This window comes from Canis aureus, chromosome X (genome assembly GCF_053574225.1).
Source record: "Canis aureus isolate CA01 chromosome X, VMU_Caureus_v.1.0, whole genome shotgun sequence".
NCBI classification, from domain to species: Eukaryota; Metazoa; Chordata; class Mammalia; order Carnivora; family Canidae; genus Canis; species Canis aureus.
In genome coordinates this window covers 124,405,599-124,422,056 of record NC_135649.1, presented here as the reverse complement: position 1 = coordinate 124,422,056, position 16,458 = coordinate 124,405,599, and the positions used below count along the sequence as shown (strand labels likewise).

At 65.1% G+C, this 16,458-nt stretch overlaps 2 protein-coding genes across 16 annotated transcripts in view; one reads left to right on the top strand and one right to left on the bottom strand.

The window, feature by feature from the left end:
- Nucleotides 1-1,094: 1,094 nt before the first annotated feature.
- PLCXD1 (phosphatidylinositol specific phospholipase C X domain containing 1) overlaps nt 1,095-16,458 on the top strand; it is a 17,058-nt gene continuing 1,694 nt past the window's right edge. For 2 of the 8 annotated variants that reach the window (XM_077888930.1, XM_077888928.1), the window contains exons 1-7: nt 4,333-4,435; nt 5,136-5,302; nt 7,132-7,275; nt 9,857-9,993; nt 11,868-11,996; nt 12,614-12,769; nt 14,795-14,978. In XM_077888930.1, the coding sequence (XP_077745056.1) occupies nt 5,152-5,302; nt 7,132-7,275; nt 9,857-9,993; nt 11,868-11,996; nt 12,614-12,769; nt 14,795-14,978 (901 nt within the window). In that variant the 5' untranslated portion in view covers nt 4,333-4,435; nt 5,136-5,151. The other 6 variants (XM_077888932.1, XM_077888929.1, XM_077888935.1 and 3 more) reach the window with 6 other exon arrangements.
- GTPBP6 (GTP binding protein 6) overlaps nt 8,175-16,458 on the bottom strand; it is a 26,200-nt gene continuing 17,916 nt past the window's right edge. For 2 of the 8 annotated variants that reach the window (XM_077888915.1, XM_077888926.1), the window contains exons 14-17: nt 14,806-15,087; nt 10,408-11,915; nt 8,921-10,252; nt 8,175-8,814 (exon numbers count right to left, since the gene is read on the bottom strand). The gene's annotated coding sequence lies outside the window, so the exon portion shown is untranslated. The remainder of the gene's footprint in view (nt 8,815-8,920; nt 10,253-10,407; nt 11,916-14,805; nt 15,088-16,458) is intronic. The other 6 variants (XM_077888919.1, XM_077888916.1, XM_077888918.1 and 3 more) reach the window with 6 other exon arrangements.

Here is a 16,458-nt window from a genome sequence, read left to right as displayed (position 1 = left end):
CCAGGAGCGTGTGTCTGGAGGGGGGCGTTGGGGGACTGTTCTGCTTCTGCAGCTGTGAGAGCACGTGTGAGCGTGAGCTTCGGTGAGTGTGTGAGCGTGTGAGTGTGATGGAGAGAGACAGACAGAGACACAGATGGAGAGAGACAGAGAAGGAGACACAGAGAGTCACAGAGAGGGGAGACCCATGGGCGGTGGTCCTCATAGTGTGGACACACAGACGACACACGGACGACACACGGATGAGCCTGCATGAGGTCGGCTCCACCCCGAGCAGGGTCGCAGGAGCTGGACAAGGAGCACGTGGTGTGGTCCCTGGGAAACGTGCACACGTCGTCTCCCCACGCTCCCGACTGAGGAGCATGTGCATGAATGTGGTCCCTGGACATTTCACACGACGCTGCTTCGGAGCCTAGGAAACTGGTCTCGGGTTCTTTCCCCAGAACCGGGAGCCCACGCGGGTGAGGGAGCCCCAGCGGCCCGGCCCCAGTGGGGCTGCTTGGGAGTCCCTGTGAGATGCCTACAGGTGGCCCCGTAGGGATGGCAGCCCCGGGGGACTCAGGGTCACGGCAGCCTCCCCGCTCTCGGGCCCGTGGGACTCAGCATGCCTCTGCCTGTCGGGGTCTGCGGCTGCACCAAGAGGCAGACAGACGGGGACCTTGGGCAAGAACACAGCCGCGGGGTGACTGACGTCCATGAGCCCCCCGGCAGAGGCAGGACGGTGACCCCTGAAGAAGTGACCAGAGCAGGAGAGGTAGCACCGCTAGAGAGGTAACACAGAGAAAGGTTGGGAGGGGCTGTGGTTGTGGAGAAGCCACAGGGACCACGTGTGGGGACAGGGACAGACCCCGGGCAGGGGACACAGGGAACTGACCTCAGGGAGCGGGAGGGGACATGGGGACTGACCTCAGGAGCAGGAGGGGACACGGGGGAGAGGCCTCAGGAGCAGGAGGGGACACGGGGACTGACCTCAGGGAGCGGGAGGGGACATGGGGGAGAGACCTCAGGGAGCAGAGGGGACACGGGGCACCAACTCCGGAGAGCAGTGGGGAGGACCGGGGACAGCATCTGACCAGAGAGTCTGGAGCGGTGGCCAGAGGGGGAAGGAGGTCCCTGCATCCGGGTGGACCCTCGGCGATTCCCAGGATCCCCAGGACCCCGCCTGTAGGTCCCCCGCGCAGAAATTCAAGGATAAGTCGGTACCTGAAGAATTGGTACAGAAACAATATTTGACGGAAAACCTGTAAAAGGTGTTTAGAACCTTGGTTTTTGTGTTTGTTTGTGTCCCTGCTGGAAACCGTGAGAATCAGGAAAACGACCCCAGGAGAGAAAATCCTGCTGACCTGGTGCCGGACACGAGTCGTGTTACCCCGGGAGGAGTTTCAACCCTGAGACCTCTTCACCCCCAGGTACATCCTGTTCCCAGCACAGGGCCCAGAGAAATGGGGTGGGGGTCACAGGGTGGGGTGATGTCACGGGGTGGGGGTCACAGGGTGGGGTGATGTCATGGGGTGGGGGTCACAGGGTGGGGTGATGTCACGGGGTGGGGGTCACAGGGTGGGGTGATGTCATGGGGTGGGGGTCACAGGGTGGGGTGATGTCACGGGATGAGGGTCGCTGGGTGGGGGTCACATCCCTGGGGCCAGGCTCACAGGGTAGGGGTGATGTCACGGGGTGGGGGTCACAGAGTCAGGTGATGTCACAGGGTGGGCGTCACAGTGCTGGAGGCCAGGATCACAGGGTACGGGTGATGTCATGGGGTGGGGGTCACAGGGTGGGGTGATGTCACGGGATGAGGGTCACTGGGTGGGGGTCACAGTGCTGGGGGCCAGGCTCACAGGGTAGGGGTGATATCATGGGGTGGGGGTCACAGGGTCAGGTTATGTCACACGGTGGGGGTCACACGGTGGGTGATGTCACAGGGTGGAGGTCACTGGGTGGGGGTCACTGTACTGGGGGCCAGGTTTACAGGGTAGGGGTGATGCCACAGGGTGGGGTGATGTCACGGGGTGGGGGTCACATTCCTGGGGCCAGGCTCACAGGGTAGGGGTGATGTCACGGGGTGGGGTTCACTGGGTGGAGGTCACTGTACTGGGGGCCAGGCTCACAGGGTAGGGGTGATGTCACAGAATGCGATCATGGGGTAGGAATGATGTCCAGGGTGGGGCCATGGGGTGGGGGATGATGTCACAGGGTGAAGGTGATGTCACAGAGTGGAGGTCACAGGGCTGGGGTGATGTCATGCGTTGGGGTCACACCACAGACTCAGCTGCCTTGATGTTAATACTTTGCCCCCAATGTGACAGCACAGTGCTGAGATTGAGGGTGTCCTTGGGAAGAGGTGGCCATCGTCCTCCACAAAGGAAGGCTCTTTGAGCGACAGTGCTGGCCCCCCACAAGCAACCTGTGCAGGGAAGACGACCCCACTGCCTATAGGGTGCGCCGCAGGTCCTGTCCACACACTCATTGTGGGTTGTGCTTTGGGGACTGACAAAGCGCTGGGACTAAAGGAATGAGGTGCCCAACATCCAGGAGGAAACTGGAGGTGCCCATAGCCCAGAGGGGGAGGGGCCGGGGTGCAGGGTCAGCCTCAGTGGGTGGGGGAGGGGACCCGGGTGCAGGGTCAGCCTCAGTGGGTGGGGGAGGGGACCCAGGTGCAGGGTCAGCCTCAGTGGGTGGGGGAGGGGCCGGGGTGCAGGTCAGCCTCAGTGGGGGAGGGGAGGGACCCGGGTGCAGGGTCACCTCAGTGGGGGGAGGACCCCGGGTGCAGCGTCAGGTTTGACGTGGGTCTCTGGGCTCACTGAGGTGTGGGCACGGCCGCCCCTGTGGGTTCCCTAGCCTGTCCAGCTCCCAGAGCCCAGCATCCCTTGGGTCCTGGCCCTTGTTTTGTCTGCAAAGCCAGGAGGCTGGGCATCCTTGTCTGGGGCGTCCTCCCCGTGTCCCCACATCCGCCCCGGGACAGCCTGACCACTTGGGTCTTTCAGGGCCATGTCCTGCTTGGGCTCAGCAGTTTCTGGGGATGGCCGAGGTGCAGTCCCTGTCCTGCTGCCTGGGACAAGGCTGGGACTCAGGAAGTTCCCCCAGATGGGGGGAGGGTCTGTTCTGCAGGGGCGGGGAGCCCAGAGCTGCTGACTGTCAAACCCCAGAACTCACCGCCCCAGCTCACAGGCTCCGTGTGGGGCCCTGGGCTGCCAAGAGGCCAGGGGGCCAGGGAGAGGGCTTCAGGCAGGGAGCTGAGTCTCTATGGAGAGAGGAAGGGACAGGGAGGAGGAGGGAAGGGGGAGGGAGGAGGAGGAAGGGGGAGGGGAGGGAGGAGAAGCCACTGGGCTATGATGGCCTCTGAGCTGTGTCCCCGTGAGACCCCACGGTGCCTGCAGCCATCAAGGACTCCAGGGTGAGGGTGCCAGGACCAGGACAGAGCGAGGCCACGGTCCAAGGTCCCACCCCGCCCTGGGCTGGCCCTCTGAGCCACCCCACACCTGTGTCCTGTGTCCCCGCTAGGTTTCTGTCTCTGGCAGGCATGCACACACCTGCATGAGGCACATTTGCTGAGTGTGCCATGAACGGGGGTGGGGGGGCGGGCAGCCGGGGCAGGGTTGGGGGGAGGACCACGGTCCCACCTGCTGGGCTCCCAGTCACCTGGGGTCAGCACCAGGGCAGGGGGCGGGCTCCAGGTGTGCCCTGGGGAATCCGCCTCCTCCACGGAGGCCACATGCCCTGGTCAGGCCCGGGACAAGGGCCACTCAGGCTAGAGGGCCGGACACTTCAGTGGAGGACATGGTCACTTTGTCGACCAGGGGCTCAGAGGTCACAGGCACTGGGCGCGGAGGCTGTGAGGCCAGTGGAGCTCTGATGAAAGTCCTGTTTGCTGTGGCCCTGGGGTCCAGAGTGACAGCAGCAGACCGCAGCCAGGGCTCGTCCTCCCGCCCCCGCCCTGTCCCACGGCTGCTGGCCCCGTGCTCACGCTCAGGACGTCCTCCTGTCCTCACGTCCTCTCCACTGACCCCACGGTCACACTCAGGACACCGTGAGGACACCCTCCTGCTCCCTAACCACTGACCCGGTGGTTGCACTCAGGGTGCCCTCCTCTCCCTGTCCTCTGACCCCTGACCCCACGGTCATACTCAGGACATCCTCCAGCCCCGTTAGACGGTGGTCCCTGCAGCCTGGGGCTGTGAGGACCTTGGCCGTGGGCCAGCGCCGGCCCCGGGGGGGGGGGGGGGGGGGCTCCTGCTCTGGGCCTGGGGGTTGCAGGCTGCTGCCCGGTCCAGGTCCAGGGGCGGAGAGAAGCATCTAGGAGGCAGCTCCTCCTCCCCTCGGGGTGGTGCTCCCGGCGACCAATGGCCTGGCAGAGTTCGTTTTAGGAAGTGCTTGAGCGGCAGTGGCCAGAGGAGGGAATCTCTGCCGGAAACTCTGTTGGGAGAGACTGCGGCGGGTGGTGAGTGCCGGGCTGGCCGGTGGGGGGCCGTGGGGACAGCAGGCTGAGGGGGTCCCAGCCTGGGGTGTGGGCACTGGGGCCACTCCTCCTCTGACCCGCGGGAGATGCAGCGGGAAGGGCCACCAGAGTGTCCCCTGCAGACTCGCGGGGAGGGTGGCAGGGTGCTGGGGTCAGAGCTGAGCCGGACGCCCAGGCTGTGGCTGCAGGGTCCTGATGGTGGCAGGTGCCCTGGGCACCGACCCTGCTGCCTGGCAGGTGAAAGGATGTTGGCACCCGGGGTGCCACCGCTGGTCTGGTCCTCAGGTGCTGGGGCACCGCGTCTGGCCGGTCTGGGAGCGCTGGGGAGCCCGGTGAGGACGGAATGCCAGCGGCTGGCAAGTCGCTTAGTTCACCTACAAGCTATTTCCTGAGCTATTTCCTGAGCGTCACCGTGCGCCAGTCACCGCCCGCAGATGTGCCACGTGGGGATGGGCAGTGTCCCTGCAGGCTCACAGGTGGGAGGCTCGGCTGTGTCACCTGCCTGGGCTGTGGGCGCCTGCAAGCCGGCGTGCACTCCAGTTTTGTGCAATCCCTGTCCACACACACACTCCAGGGCTCCCTCCCCCAGGGGACCGACAGAGGGCGCGGGGGCACCGGGACTTCTCCCAAGGGACCATGGAGGGGCCTCCGCTGGTGGACGTTTGCCGTCCCCTTTACGCAGGCACTGGTGTCCCGCCATGGACTGTGCTGTCGCTCCCGTCTGGCCGTCCGCGGAGGATTGGGCCTGGGCTGGCCTCCGCTGCGGCTGCGAGGGGCGTGAAGGCCCCGCCCCCGTTCTCCTATCAAGGACATGGGCGGTGGCCTCCTGGGGCCGAGCACACAGGGGAGGTCCGCGCACACCAGCAGTGCTGAGGGCTCGCTTACACAATTCCCGGTCCGCCTGCATTCCAGACATGGCGTGTGGCCCCGGGTGCACCTGGAGGAATGGTTCCTGTGGGGTTGGGGGCGCAGCCCAGCCCTGCCCCCGGACACCTGCTGCATGAACGTCAGTGCCCCCAGGAGCTGTGGGGTTCCACACGCTCTCCTGCAGGGACACCGCTGAGCCTGAGAGCGAGCTGAGCCCTGGGACACACCACGAGGGAAGATGGGTGCAGGGGTGCTCAGAGAGCCTCTCAGGGACCCCCTTACGGATCGGGAGAGGACGGGTGCTCGTCGCTGCCGAGGTGGGAGAACCAGCGCTACCGGCTCTCGCTCTCGGTGCCCTGGCCGCGGTGTAGACGGGGAGATTGTGCGCTCTCAGGCTTGGGGACGCGACCTGCAAATGAAAACGAGGAAAACCAGGAGGCTGTGGCTGGTTCCATGGGTGGAACGTGCAGCGCGTGATTTCGGGCTTGCGAGTTTGGGCCCCACGTTGCGCATCAGGCTTATTTTGAAAACTAACAAAGAAATAAACAAAATGACCAAAGACGCACAGGAGAAAAGGTCGGCTCCGTGTGCGAGGCCTCGCAGGGGAGGAGGATTCACGGAGGCCACCCCCGGTTTGCCCGCCTTCTCAGCGAGCCGGGCACCCCTGTGGGGACCCTGGGTGACACCGCGGAGGAAGGGGGCCGGGGCGTCAGGACAGTGACTTGTGAGAAGGTAGACGTTGGGGGGAAAGTCCGGGAGGGAAGCGTCACTTCTCTGCTGCGAATGTTCCTCATTTCTGGGCTGGAGCCAGAACTGGGGACGGAGCAGGGAATTGCCACCTGGTTTCAGGCAGAGGGGACAGCTCGGAGCTCCCGGGTGGCTGTGGTTTCTCAGTCGTCTTCAGCTCAGAATAATCCTGATAGCAAAGTGGCCTATTTCAGGGAGGCAAATTCTGAGCCCCTGCGCTGTGCACACAGAGCACCAAGAGCTGCCCAGGGGCAAGGGGCACATGCACACCAGAGGGGACTCGGCCCTCCCACGCATGGGTGGGGTGACGGCATGGTGGCCAAATGCTGCGTGGTCGCCATGGGCCTGGTTCTTACATCTCGTGTTTCTGCTCGGAAGCCTTCCTATGCCCCAGGGCTGCAGCCAGGGATCTGGTGGGGGGGGGGACACGGCTCAGCCCAGGACAGGCTCCTGCAGGGTGACCGGGATGTGTCACCTTGGGGCTGGGGACATGGCTCAGCCCCTGATGGTGTCCCTTGGGTACAGGTGGCAGGTGAGGGCGCTGGGCTGTGGTGGGCAGGCATGTGGCTTTAGCAGTAGGGGACCCCCAGGTCTCGCCCCCTGGCCAGGGAACACTGTGCACACGTCTTGGGGCTCCCTTTCCTCTGTAGGTGATGTCACACACCCACGCGTGTGCTAATCCTGAGGGTCCGCTGCCCTGTGGGGGTTGGGCATGCTCCTGGCAGGGGCTCAGGAGGCAGTGGCCGGGGCCACAGGTTAAGGACCGGAGGGCTCCCTGCCATCCCCAGCCCGGCATCTCCCGTGCTTCCGGGGGACTGTGTGGGCTTCAGCGGGGCTCTGTCTGGGACTCCACGCACCACATTCCCTGCACCCTATCAGAGGGAGACAGAGTGTGGGGTGCTGACCTGGGCCCTCGAGGCGTCCCCCCCCTCAGGATGGAGGACCTGCCCCCACAGACCCGGGAAGGGAGTGGGGGGGATTAGCATGACGGGAGCAGGGGCCGCCCTGGAGGCGGCTCTGGGTCCCCTTGGTTTATGTCTGCAAACCTTCCCTTCCGTCCTCAGGTCACGCAGGGTGGCCCCCGATGGGCGGACAGCTGAGCGCTTCCGGCAGCTTCCAGAGCCTGCCATGCACCACAAATGCAGACTGGATGTCGGCGCTGTGCCCCCTGCTCTGGGATGTGCCCCTGCACCACCTGTCCATCCCAGGTGAGGGCCTCTGTGTCCCCTGCTGGGACGCTGCCGGCAGGGGACGGTCTGGGTGTGCTGGAAAGCACGCAAAGTGCACACTAGATACACATAATATAGGCAGACAGGTGTGCATGCACACATGCATGCACACGGTACAGGCACGTACACAGATCCATGTACACGGTATAGGCATGTACACACAGATGAACACACACATAATACAGGCACATAACACATGCACACCCACAACACAGGTGCGTACACAGATCCATGTACACGGTACATGGCACATACACACACATGGACACACACAATGCAGGCACCGATCCACACACACATGCACGCACATAGTACAGGCACACATAAACATGCACACACGTGTACACACGCACACTCGAGCACACGTGCACACACACACCATGTGAGTGTCTTCTCTTCTCCATCTCCTTTGTTATGATGCATGCCTGTCAGGCACCTGCACACCCCCGGGGCGCGTGGCTCCGTGGGAATCTGACAGCATAGGGATTCGGGATCACGCCCCCTGCCAGCCTGTCCCTCGTGTAGGGAACCCTCTGGCTTCTTGTGGCTGCATCCCTCATGCCCCGTCAGCCGCGAGCTCAGCGTCCTCTGCAGTTGGGGCTGGAGGGTCCAGAGGTCGACCCACAAGGAGGTCACACTGAGCTCTGGGGACTTTCTGGTCCAAGGACCTTGCGGCCCTGAGTCAGGCCCTTGTGGCTCCGGTGGCCCCGGGACCAGTGGCCACAGGCCCACACTGATGAGCATGTGGGCACTGCAGCCTTCGGTTTTTGCAGAAAAGAAGTGTGTAGTGGATCCCGCCACGTGTGTCCACGTCTGTGGACGTGCAATATCTGGAATTCCTCCTGCAAAAATAGGCAGATTTCTCACCTGGATACATGTTTACAGTTTTTGAGATTTATTCACATTTTCACATACAGCTGTGTCTTTCTTTGGGAATTTTATCACTTTTATTAAAAATTTATTTACTTATTTTAGAGGGCGGGGGGCAGAGGGAGACAGAGAATCCCAAGCAGACTCCCCGCTGAGCACAGATCTGAGCTGAGCTCGTCCTGGACCAGGTGGCCCTATGTCCAATGACAAGGGTTCTCATAGGAGACAGAGGAGGAGACGCAGACGCAGAGGAGGAGCCCCGTGAGGACGGAGGCAGAGACGGGAGGGACGTGGCGTCTAGCCCGGGGACACCTGGGGCCCCAGACGCCTGAAGAGGCAGGAGGGACCCTCCCCGGAGCCCCTGGATCTCAGGGGTCCTGCCCCCACCCCGGAGCTCAGATGTCGGGTCTCCCGAGCTGGGGGAGGTTGGATTTCACATTCTGTCCGCCGTGTGGCGTTTGGACATGTGTGTCCCGGGGACACCTTTAGGACGTTAGTCCACTGACCACGGGGACACCCACAGCATCTGATACTGTGTCATTTCTATCTTTTAAGTTTCCACATCAAGGAAAAGTCCATTTTTTCCCCCTCACTGGGGAGGCCAGTGGCGTGTTCTCCCTCCGGGTCGCATTCAGAGCTGCCCAGGTCCTGGGAAAACAGAAATATGTGTTTATTTGACAGACAGTGAGAGAGAGAGGGAGAGAGAGAGAGGGAAGGGAGGGGCAGACGGAGAGAGAACCTCAAGCAGACTTGCCCTGGGCAGGGAGCCCCACACGGGGCTCGAGCTCATGACCCCGACATCGTGACCGGAGCCGAAATCAAGAGGCGGATGCTCAAGCCACTGAGCCACGCAGGTGCCCCAAGGGAAGGTCAGCTTTTCTTTGGGAAGTCGGGTCTGTCGGTCTGTCCTGCACAGGTCTCAGGTTAGGGCCACCCTCAGAGACGCTGACCATGTGGCCCAGAGGGCTGGATGCCTTCCTTGGCCACCCCGATCTGCAAGCACCACGGGGCGTGTTGGGCGGGGAACAGGCCCCAGGCCCCCGGTGTGCACCGTTCCCGCGTGGCCCGCTGACCAGGGCGCCTGCTGACAGTCCCTCAGGTCCGTACCACGCGCCCCGGTGTGAACGCAGTATTGCGATCCGAGTCTGCGGTCCACTACGCCGCGTCTGAGCGATCGTGGCAGGCTTAGTTTTGCACGCAGCACGTCCACGCATAGCACGCGTACTTTAGCACCTCATAGAAAAAAATCCCCCTTTGTTCTTTTTGTTTTTCAAGTTTCTGGAAAACCCTCAGGTTTTTTAGTGTGCACGAATGTGAGGGTGCTTCTTCCCGGTCAGAGGAGCACATCCAGGGCATGTGGGGCAACGACACAGTTTGCACGGGGCCGACCTGGCAGTGACCTCCGGTTTTCCCCTCCCAGGGATGGGGATGCCTGGTGTCTGGTGGCTTCTGCCGTGTGTGTCTGTGTCTCCTCTTCTGCCGCTTATAGGGACACAAGGCCCTGGAATTCGGGTTCCCCTGGTCCTGGATGAGGCTCCACATACCCAGGCCCCGTCCGCAGGATCCGGGTGGGCGTGTGTGCAGGGCCACTGCCCACGCCCGGTGCTGGGCGTGCTGTGCACGTGCAGGTCGCACCACATGGCTCAGGAAGAGGCTCCCTGGTGAGACGTCCCCTCGGGTCTGCTTGCAGGGAGCCACGACACCATGACCTACTGCCTGAACAAGAACTCGCCCATTTCCCAGACCCAGTCCCGGCTGCTGCAGCTTCTGGACAAGGTGCTGCCGTGTGTCACCCGCCCCCTGGTGCTTAAGTGGTCCACCACCCAGGTAGGCTCAGCGGCGGGCCTGACCGCCGTCCTCCGGCTGGGCAGGCGCCCTCACCCCTGTGTGTGTGCGGGGGCTCTGAGCCCGGCCCCGGGCCCACCCAGCACACACAGCACCCCAGGGCCCTGCCTGTGAGACCTGGCAGTCTGTGTGTGGAGGCAGCCAGGGCTCGAGGCCCGTCCTCCCTGCAGAGGCCGGCGCTGTGTCCTCCCTCCGGGTCACCTTTCAGAGCCGCCAGGTCACAAGAAACCACACCCCCGAGCTGTGCACGTGTGCAGAGGTCTGTTGCAGATGTGCACCTGCGTGCAAAGCAAGAGAAAGGACCCGCAGCGATGGGTTTGTTCAGTAAATGCACGGAGGAGGGCGCAGCCAACCGGTCCTCACCCTCACGCCCAGGAGGGAAGAGCCCGTCCTTACCGACTGGGGTTTGCTCCCTCCTCCTGCTGGTCCCTTCTCTCTGGGGGGCCAGCAGGTGTGTAAGGAGGGTCACAGTGACCCTGGCGGGGGAATACTGCTGTGCAGAGGAAGGTCAGGGTGACCCAGGGGGTCCTCATGGGGGAGAGCAGAGGAAGGTCAGGGTGCCTTGTGGGGTCCTCTGGAGGGGGAGCAGAGGAAGGTTAGGGTGACCTGGTATGTCCTCATGGGGGGATATGCAGAGGAAGGTCAGGGTGACATGGGCCGTCCACGTGGGGGGCACCCAGCTGCAGTGGGGCTGCATCCTGCAAGGCTTTAGGCAGTCTGTATGGTGGGGGTGCTGGCCTGGGCCCAGGTGCTGGCTCCCCCGCGGGGCCCCCCTGGGGAGCAGCCCGGCCCTCAGGGTTAGGCCCCTCAGGGTCGGGATCTCTGTGCTCAGGTCTCCCACACTGTGCTGGAGACTCCGTGGTGGCGGCCCCAGCTCCGGCTCTGTCCTTCCCAATTGCTCTTCCTGGAACTCCAGTCCTGGAATGTGGAAAGACCGCATTCCTGCCTCCTGCAGTCACCCCGGAGCCCCGTGGGAGGGATGAGCCCGTTCAGTGCAGCGACCTGCAGTGCTGGGTCACACGGTCCTGGGGGCCCCGCAGTGCTGGGGACCCTTAGCACCAGGCCCACTGTGACGTGGGCCACGAGAGGTCCACGTTGTGTACGCGGGTATGTGGGGATGCTGGTGACAGGGCTGGTGGCTCAGCATGAACTGTGCGTGTGCAGGTACTGGGCTGTGGCCCTGGGATGCATGCAGGCCTCTCTGCCGTGCCCCCCCCCCCCCCCCCCCCCGCCACAACTGTCAATGAAGGACCAGCAGGAGGGGTGCGAGTTCCCCGCGCGGCTACCCAGGGTGTAGGCATGACTCCCCTGTAAATTCCTGCTTTTTCCATTGTGGTGTTGCCTGCAAGGGTCCAGCCGTCCCGTTTACGCTCTGCGGACCCCTTCCTGCCAGTCCTAGTGCTGGTGGTGGGGTGGGGACAATGCTCAGGGTATGTGACCCTCCTGGAGCATCCTGCCCTCCCCTCTCCCCGCCACAGGGTCCCAGCGAGGCTCCCTGGAGCCAGGTGCCCATACAGGGTCCTTCCTGGTGGCTGCCCTGGAAGAGGGGGAGACAGGGCCCAGCAGGGAGGTCTGGAGGCCAGTATAGGGCCGAGGGGCCGTTTACCGCAGGACGGGACCTCGCAGCCTCCATCTGGGGCTGGATGTGCCCAGTGTTGCCAGGAAGCACGTTCCCAAATGCGTGGCCCAAGTGGCGTCCCGGACCCTGCAGGCGTCAGTACCTACCGACTCCACATCAAACGCAGGCCCACACGTGGGCATCTCCATGCCAACTCCGAGCCCCGGCACGGGGGCAGTGAGCCAGCCGAGGTGGGGACCACACGGCCCCCAGCAGAGACGAGGACCTTTGTGCACAGGTGCTGAATGTCACGGAGCAGCTGGACGCGGGGGTGCGGTACCTGGACCTGCGGATCGCGCACATGCTCGTTGGCTCTGAGAAGAACCTACACTTTGTGCACATGGTGTACACGACCGTGCTGGTGGAGGTGCGCGTGCAAGGGCGGACGGCTGCGGGGCCTCCCCGTCCACACCCGTGTCCACTCCAGACGGGAGAAGGCCGGCCTCCAGAACTCTTGGCCAGGGTGCATGTGCGAGCTGGCACCCACACCCCCGGGCCTCCCAGATTCTGCAGACGTGGGGCGCCCTGTTTTCCCGCCTGGTTCAAGGCGCTCCAGTCCCCTCCAGGTGCTGCACGGGGCACTCTGAAGTCAATATTCGGCGTCCCCGTCACGCTCATGCCTGCCCTGGGCACCCCGTGCCCCCCAGCGAGGCCTCAGGGCGTTTGGGGCCGGGAGACCATCCCGGGACCTCACTCCGCATGCCCCTTACGGGATGTTGATGCGGCCTCGCTCTTGCACACGCGGTGCCCTCTAGCGTGAGCCTGCACACACTGGGTCACACGCATGCACAAGCGCAGCAGGCGGATGCTCCTGCCCTGGAGCATGTGGCTTCAGCGCAGCTGCGTCTGAGGGGTGTCTGTTGGTGCAGGACCTGGGCCGTCTGTCCAGGAGCTCTGTTTGGAGAAGCCCCTTGGAGCGGCGGGCGCGTCCCTAACCCCTGGCCTCTCTGGGGACGGTCTGAATGAGCCCCCTCCCCTGTGCAGGACACGCTCACAGAGATCTCAGAGTGGCTGGAGAGCCACCCCCGGGAGGTCGTCATCCTGGCGTGCAGGAACTTCGAGGGCATGACGGAGGACCTGCATGAGTACCTGGTGGCCTGCATCAAGAACATCTTTGGGGACATGCTGTGTCCCCGAGGGGTAAGAAGCCCCGTGGCGGGGCTGGAGGGGCAGGATCATGACAGGAGACTTCCCTGCTCGCTTGGTCCCGCTGAGCGTGATGCTGAGGCAGGGTGGGGCTGGTGAGGTGCTCGTGTGTCTGCAGAATCCCCGAAGGATGGGGACCCTGCCCTCCCGGCAAGGGGCAGCCCGGTGGTGGCACGTGCACTGGCGGGACAGTGCAGGCTGCTTCTCCGGCACCTTGGTGACCTGTAACGCCTGCTTCCAGGTCGCCTTGGTGACTCGTTGCCCCGAGCACGCTGCGTGTGCCCGCAGCCCCTGCCACATGCGATGCGGCAGCTGGCAGCTGCCGAGAGGGCCGGTGCCCTTGCGGCCTCTCCCACGTCCTCGTGTGGTTCTGTGCGTGTCTGTCCCCCCATGTCCTCTTCCTGTAAGGACCCCAGGCTACGGGGTCAGGGCCCACCCTCCCGACCTCATCGGAACCTTCGGTATCCCCTTAAAGACCCCACCTCCAGAGAGTCATGTCCTGGGGGACGGCTGAGGACTTCAACACGTGACTATAGAGGGGACGCAGGTCAACTCACAACACAACCTGCTTTATCATCTAGAAAATCTTTTCCATTTGTTGGGAGGAGAAAGGCCTCCCTTAATGCTCAGGAACCCCAAACACTGCCCGCAGGTCCATCCTGGGTCCACTTGGCACCTCTGGGTTGGCGTTGGCCCAGTGGCGGCCTGTAGCCTGGAGGAAGCCCCGCGGACCTCGCGCTCTGGGCCAGCGCAGGGACAGGGCCGCCGAGACCCAGGGCGGGTGCTCGGGGACCGGGGGGCCTTGTGGCGGAGACGCTGCCCCGGGACACGCCGCGTCCTGAGTCTCCGGCGGGGGCCTCAGAGGGAGACAGAGCAGGTGGGAGTCGAGGTTCAGGCCACCAGGAGGAGACGCGCTCCTTGGACAGGGAATCATGGAGTGACAGGTGACCTTCCCTGAGCCCGTCGCTCTGCCAGTTGTCACAGGGCTCAGCGTGGGCTCAGGGGGCGGGCGATGGGACTAGTGCCAGAGCCCTTAATCCTGCAGAGCCAGTGTCTCGGACAGGCGGCCCTGGCCTCGCTCACCCCGACAGTACTGCCCAGCTTGCAGCAGTAAAGCACCCCAACAATGACGCATCACCCCCTCAGCGCCCCGCCCCCCGCCTCGGGGTCCCTCACGCGCCCCGCCCCCCCGCCTCGGGGTCCCTCACGCGCCCCGCCCCGGGGTCCTTCCCGCGCCCCGCCCCCCGCCCCGGGGTCCCTCACGCGCCCCGCCCCCCCGCCGCGGGGTCCCTCACGCACCCCGCCCCCCTCCTCGGGGTCCCTCACGCGCCCCGCCTCCCTCCTCTGGGTCCCTCACGCGCCCCGCCCCCCCGCCGCGGGGTCCCTCACGCCCCCCGCCCCCCTCCTCGGGGTCCCTCACGCGCCCCGCCCCGGGGTCCTTCCCGCGCCCCGCCCCCCGCCCCGGGGTCCCTCACGCGCCCCGCCCCCCCGCCGCGGGGTCCCTCACGCACCCCGCCCCCCTCCTCGGGGTCCCTCACGCGCCCCGCCTCCCTCCTCTGGGTCCCTCACGCACCCCGCCCCCCTCCTCGGGGTCCCTCACGCGCCCCGCTCCTCCACCTCGGGGTCCCTCACGCGCCCCGCTCCCCTCCTCGGGGGTCCCTCCCACGCCCCGCCCCGGGGTCCCTCACGCACCCCGCCCCCCTCCTCGGGGTCCCTCACGCGCCCCGCCCCCCGTCCCGAGGTCCCTCACGTGTCCCGCCCCCCTCCTCGGGGTCCCTCACGCGCCCCGCCTCCCTCCTCTGGGTCCCTCACGCACCCCGCCCCCCTCCTCGGGGTCCCTCACGCGCCCCGCTCCTCCACCTCGGGGTCCCTCACGCGCCCCGCCCCTCCGCCTCGGGGTCCCTCACGCGCCCCGCCCCGAGGTCCCTCACGCGCCCCGCCCCTCCGCCTCGGGGTCCCTCACGCGCCCCGCCCCCCGCCCCGGGGTCCCTCACGCGCCCCGCCCCCCTGTCCCTCCAGGAGGTGCCGACCCTGAGGCAGCTGTGGGCGCGCGGCCAGCAGGTCATCGTGTCCTACGAGGAGGCGAGCGTCGTGAGCCGCCACGCGGAGCTGTGGCCCGGGATCCCGTACTGGTGGGGCGACCAGGTGAAGGCTCAGGAGCTCATCCGCTACCTCGAGCGCATGAAGAGCTGCGGCCGCCCAGGTGAGCCATGCGCGGCCACACGGCAGATGCCACCCTGTCCCGTCACCCGCGCTGCCACTCACAGGGTTGCTTCCGCGTTTAGGAGAGGAGTGTAGGCCTCGGGAATCTCCTGTGGTGTACACGTAGGTATGAAGTCACGTATGGGTGTGTACACGTGTGTATGTGTGCATGCAGGCTCACGCACACGTGAGCATAGACACAGACACGCACATATCCACGTGACCCCTATGCTTGTGAACACACGTGTACACACACGTGGCATGGATTCTGGCGTGCATGTAGTGGCCACACCCCGCCCAGGCTGTGCTCTGCACGTGTGGTTGTGCAGCCTGCACAGAGGCATGAGCGCCCCGCGTGGTGTGCAGAGTGCCGTGCTCACACTCAGATGCTGTTTCTTGCAACGAGTGAGCGCCTGTGCGGGGGGCGCTTGCTAAGGGTCCATGCCCGGGCTCGGTCGTGCTGCCACAGCGCAGCGGGGACGTGGGGGTATCGCCTCGCGATGAGGAGTGAATCACACCCAGTGCCCGTAGCTGCACGTTCCCCCGGCCTCCTCCACCTGTCCGTCTGTCTCTGACGGCGTCCCTGTCCGTCTGTCTCTGTCAAGTCTGTCATCCGACTGGGCTTTGGGCCTCCTTCGTACAATGGCTGCAAGGCGCCCACCTGGCGGTGACGGGCCTCTCTGCCGGGACCCCTCCTGGCTGCCAGCTTTGCACGCCCGGCGCCCGCTCGCGCACCCTCGGTCCCCCTGCCATCGGGCGGCTGCCCAAGGCCGAGCCCCGCATCCAGCTCAGAGAGGCCGTGTGGGAGTCCGTGCTCCCGAGGACTCCCTGTGGGAACACCCGGGGGTCCCCGTGCCCTGAGTGTTTGTGCTGCTTCTGTAAAGAAACCAGCCGTTTCCTGGCACACGTCCTACGGCTATCCCCGCTTTGCAGCTGTGCTGGGCGTCTAGGGTTTGTGGCGCCCCGGCTCCAAGATGGGGGACTTCCTGCGTGTGCGGTCTGCGGGTAGTACTTCACGCGCGTGGCGCAGGATGCGTGGCTCTGCCGGTGCCCACGGGCGCATGTGATGCGCCAGTCGCGGGGATGCGGCGCCGTCCTGTGTCCCACCAGGCACGGCAGGCGGTTCCCTGAGCAGCGGCCTTCCAGAATGATTTTTTTTTTTTTAAGATTTTTTTCTATTTATTCACGAGAGCCGGAGAGAGGCAGAGACCAGGCAGAGGGAGAAGCAGGCTCCCCGCTGGGGGCCCGACACGGGACTCGATCCCGGGACCCGGGGTCACGCCCTGGGCCGAAGGCAGGTGCCCCAGCGCTGAGCCCCCCGCGTCCCGATGACAATGTTTGAAAGCGACAGGGCGGGCGGCGCCAGCTGAGCGGCCACCGCAGACACCGCGGCAGAGGCGGTGCGCGCGGCGAGCTTTGCCTGTGCTTCCGGCGCCACTCGGGGCGCTTCTCCATGGAAGGCTGCCGGGTTTTCACCCCGC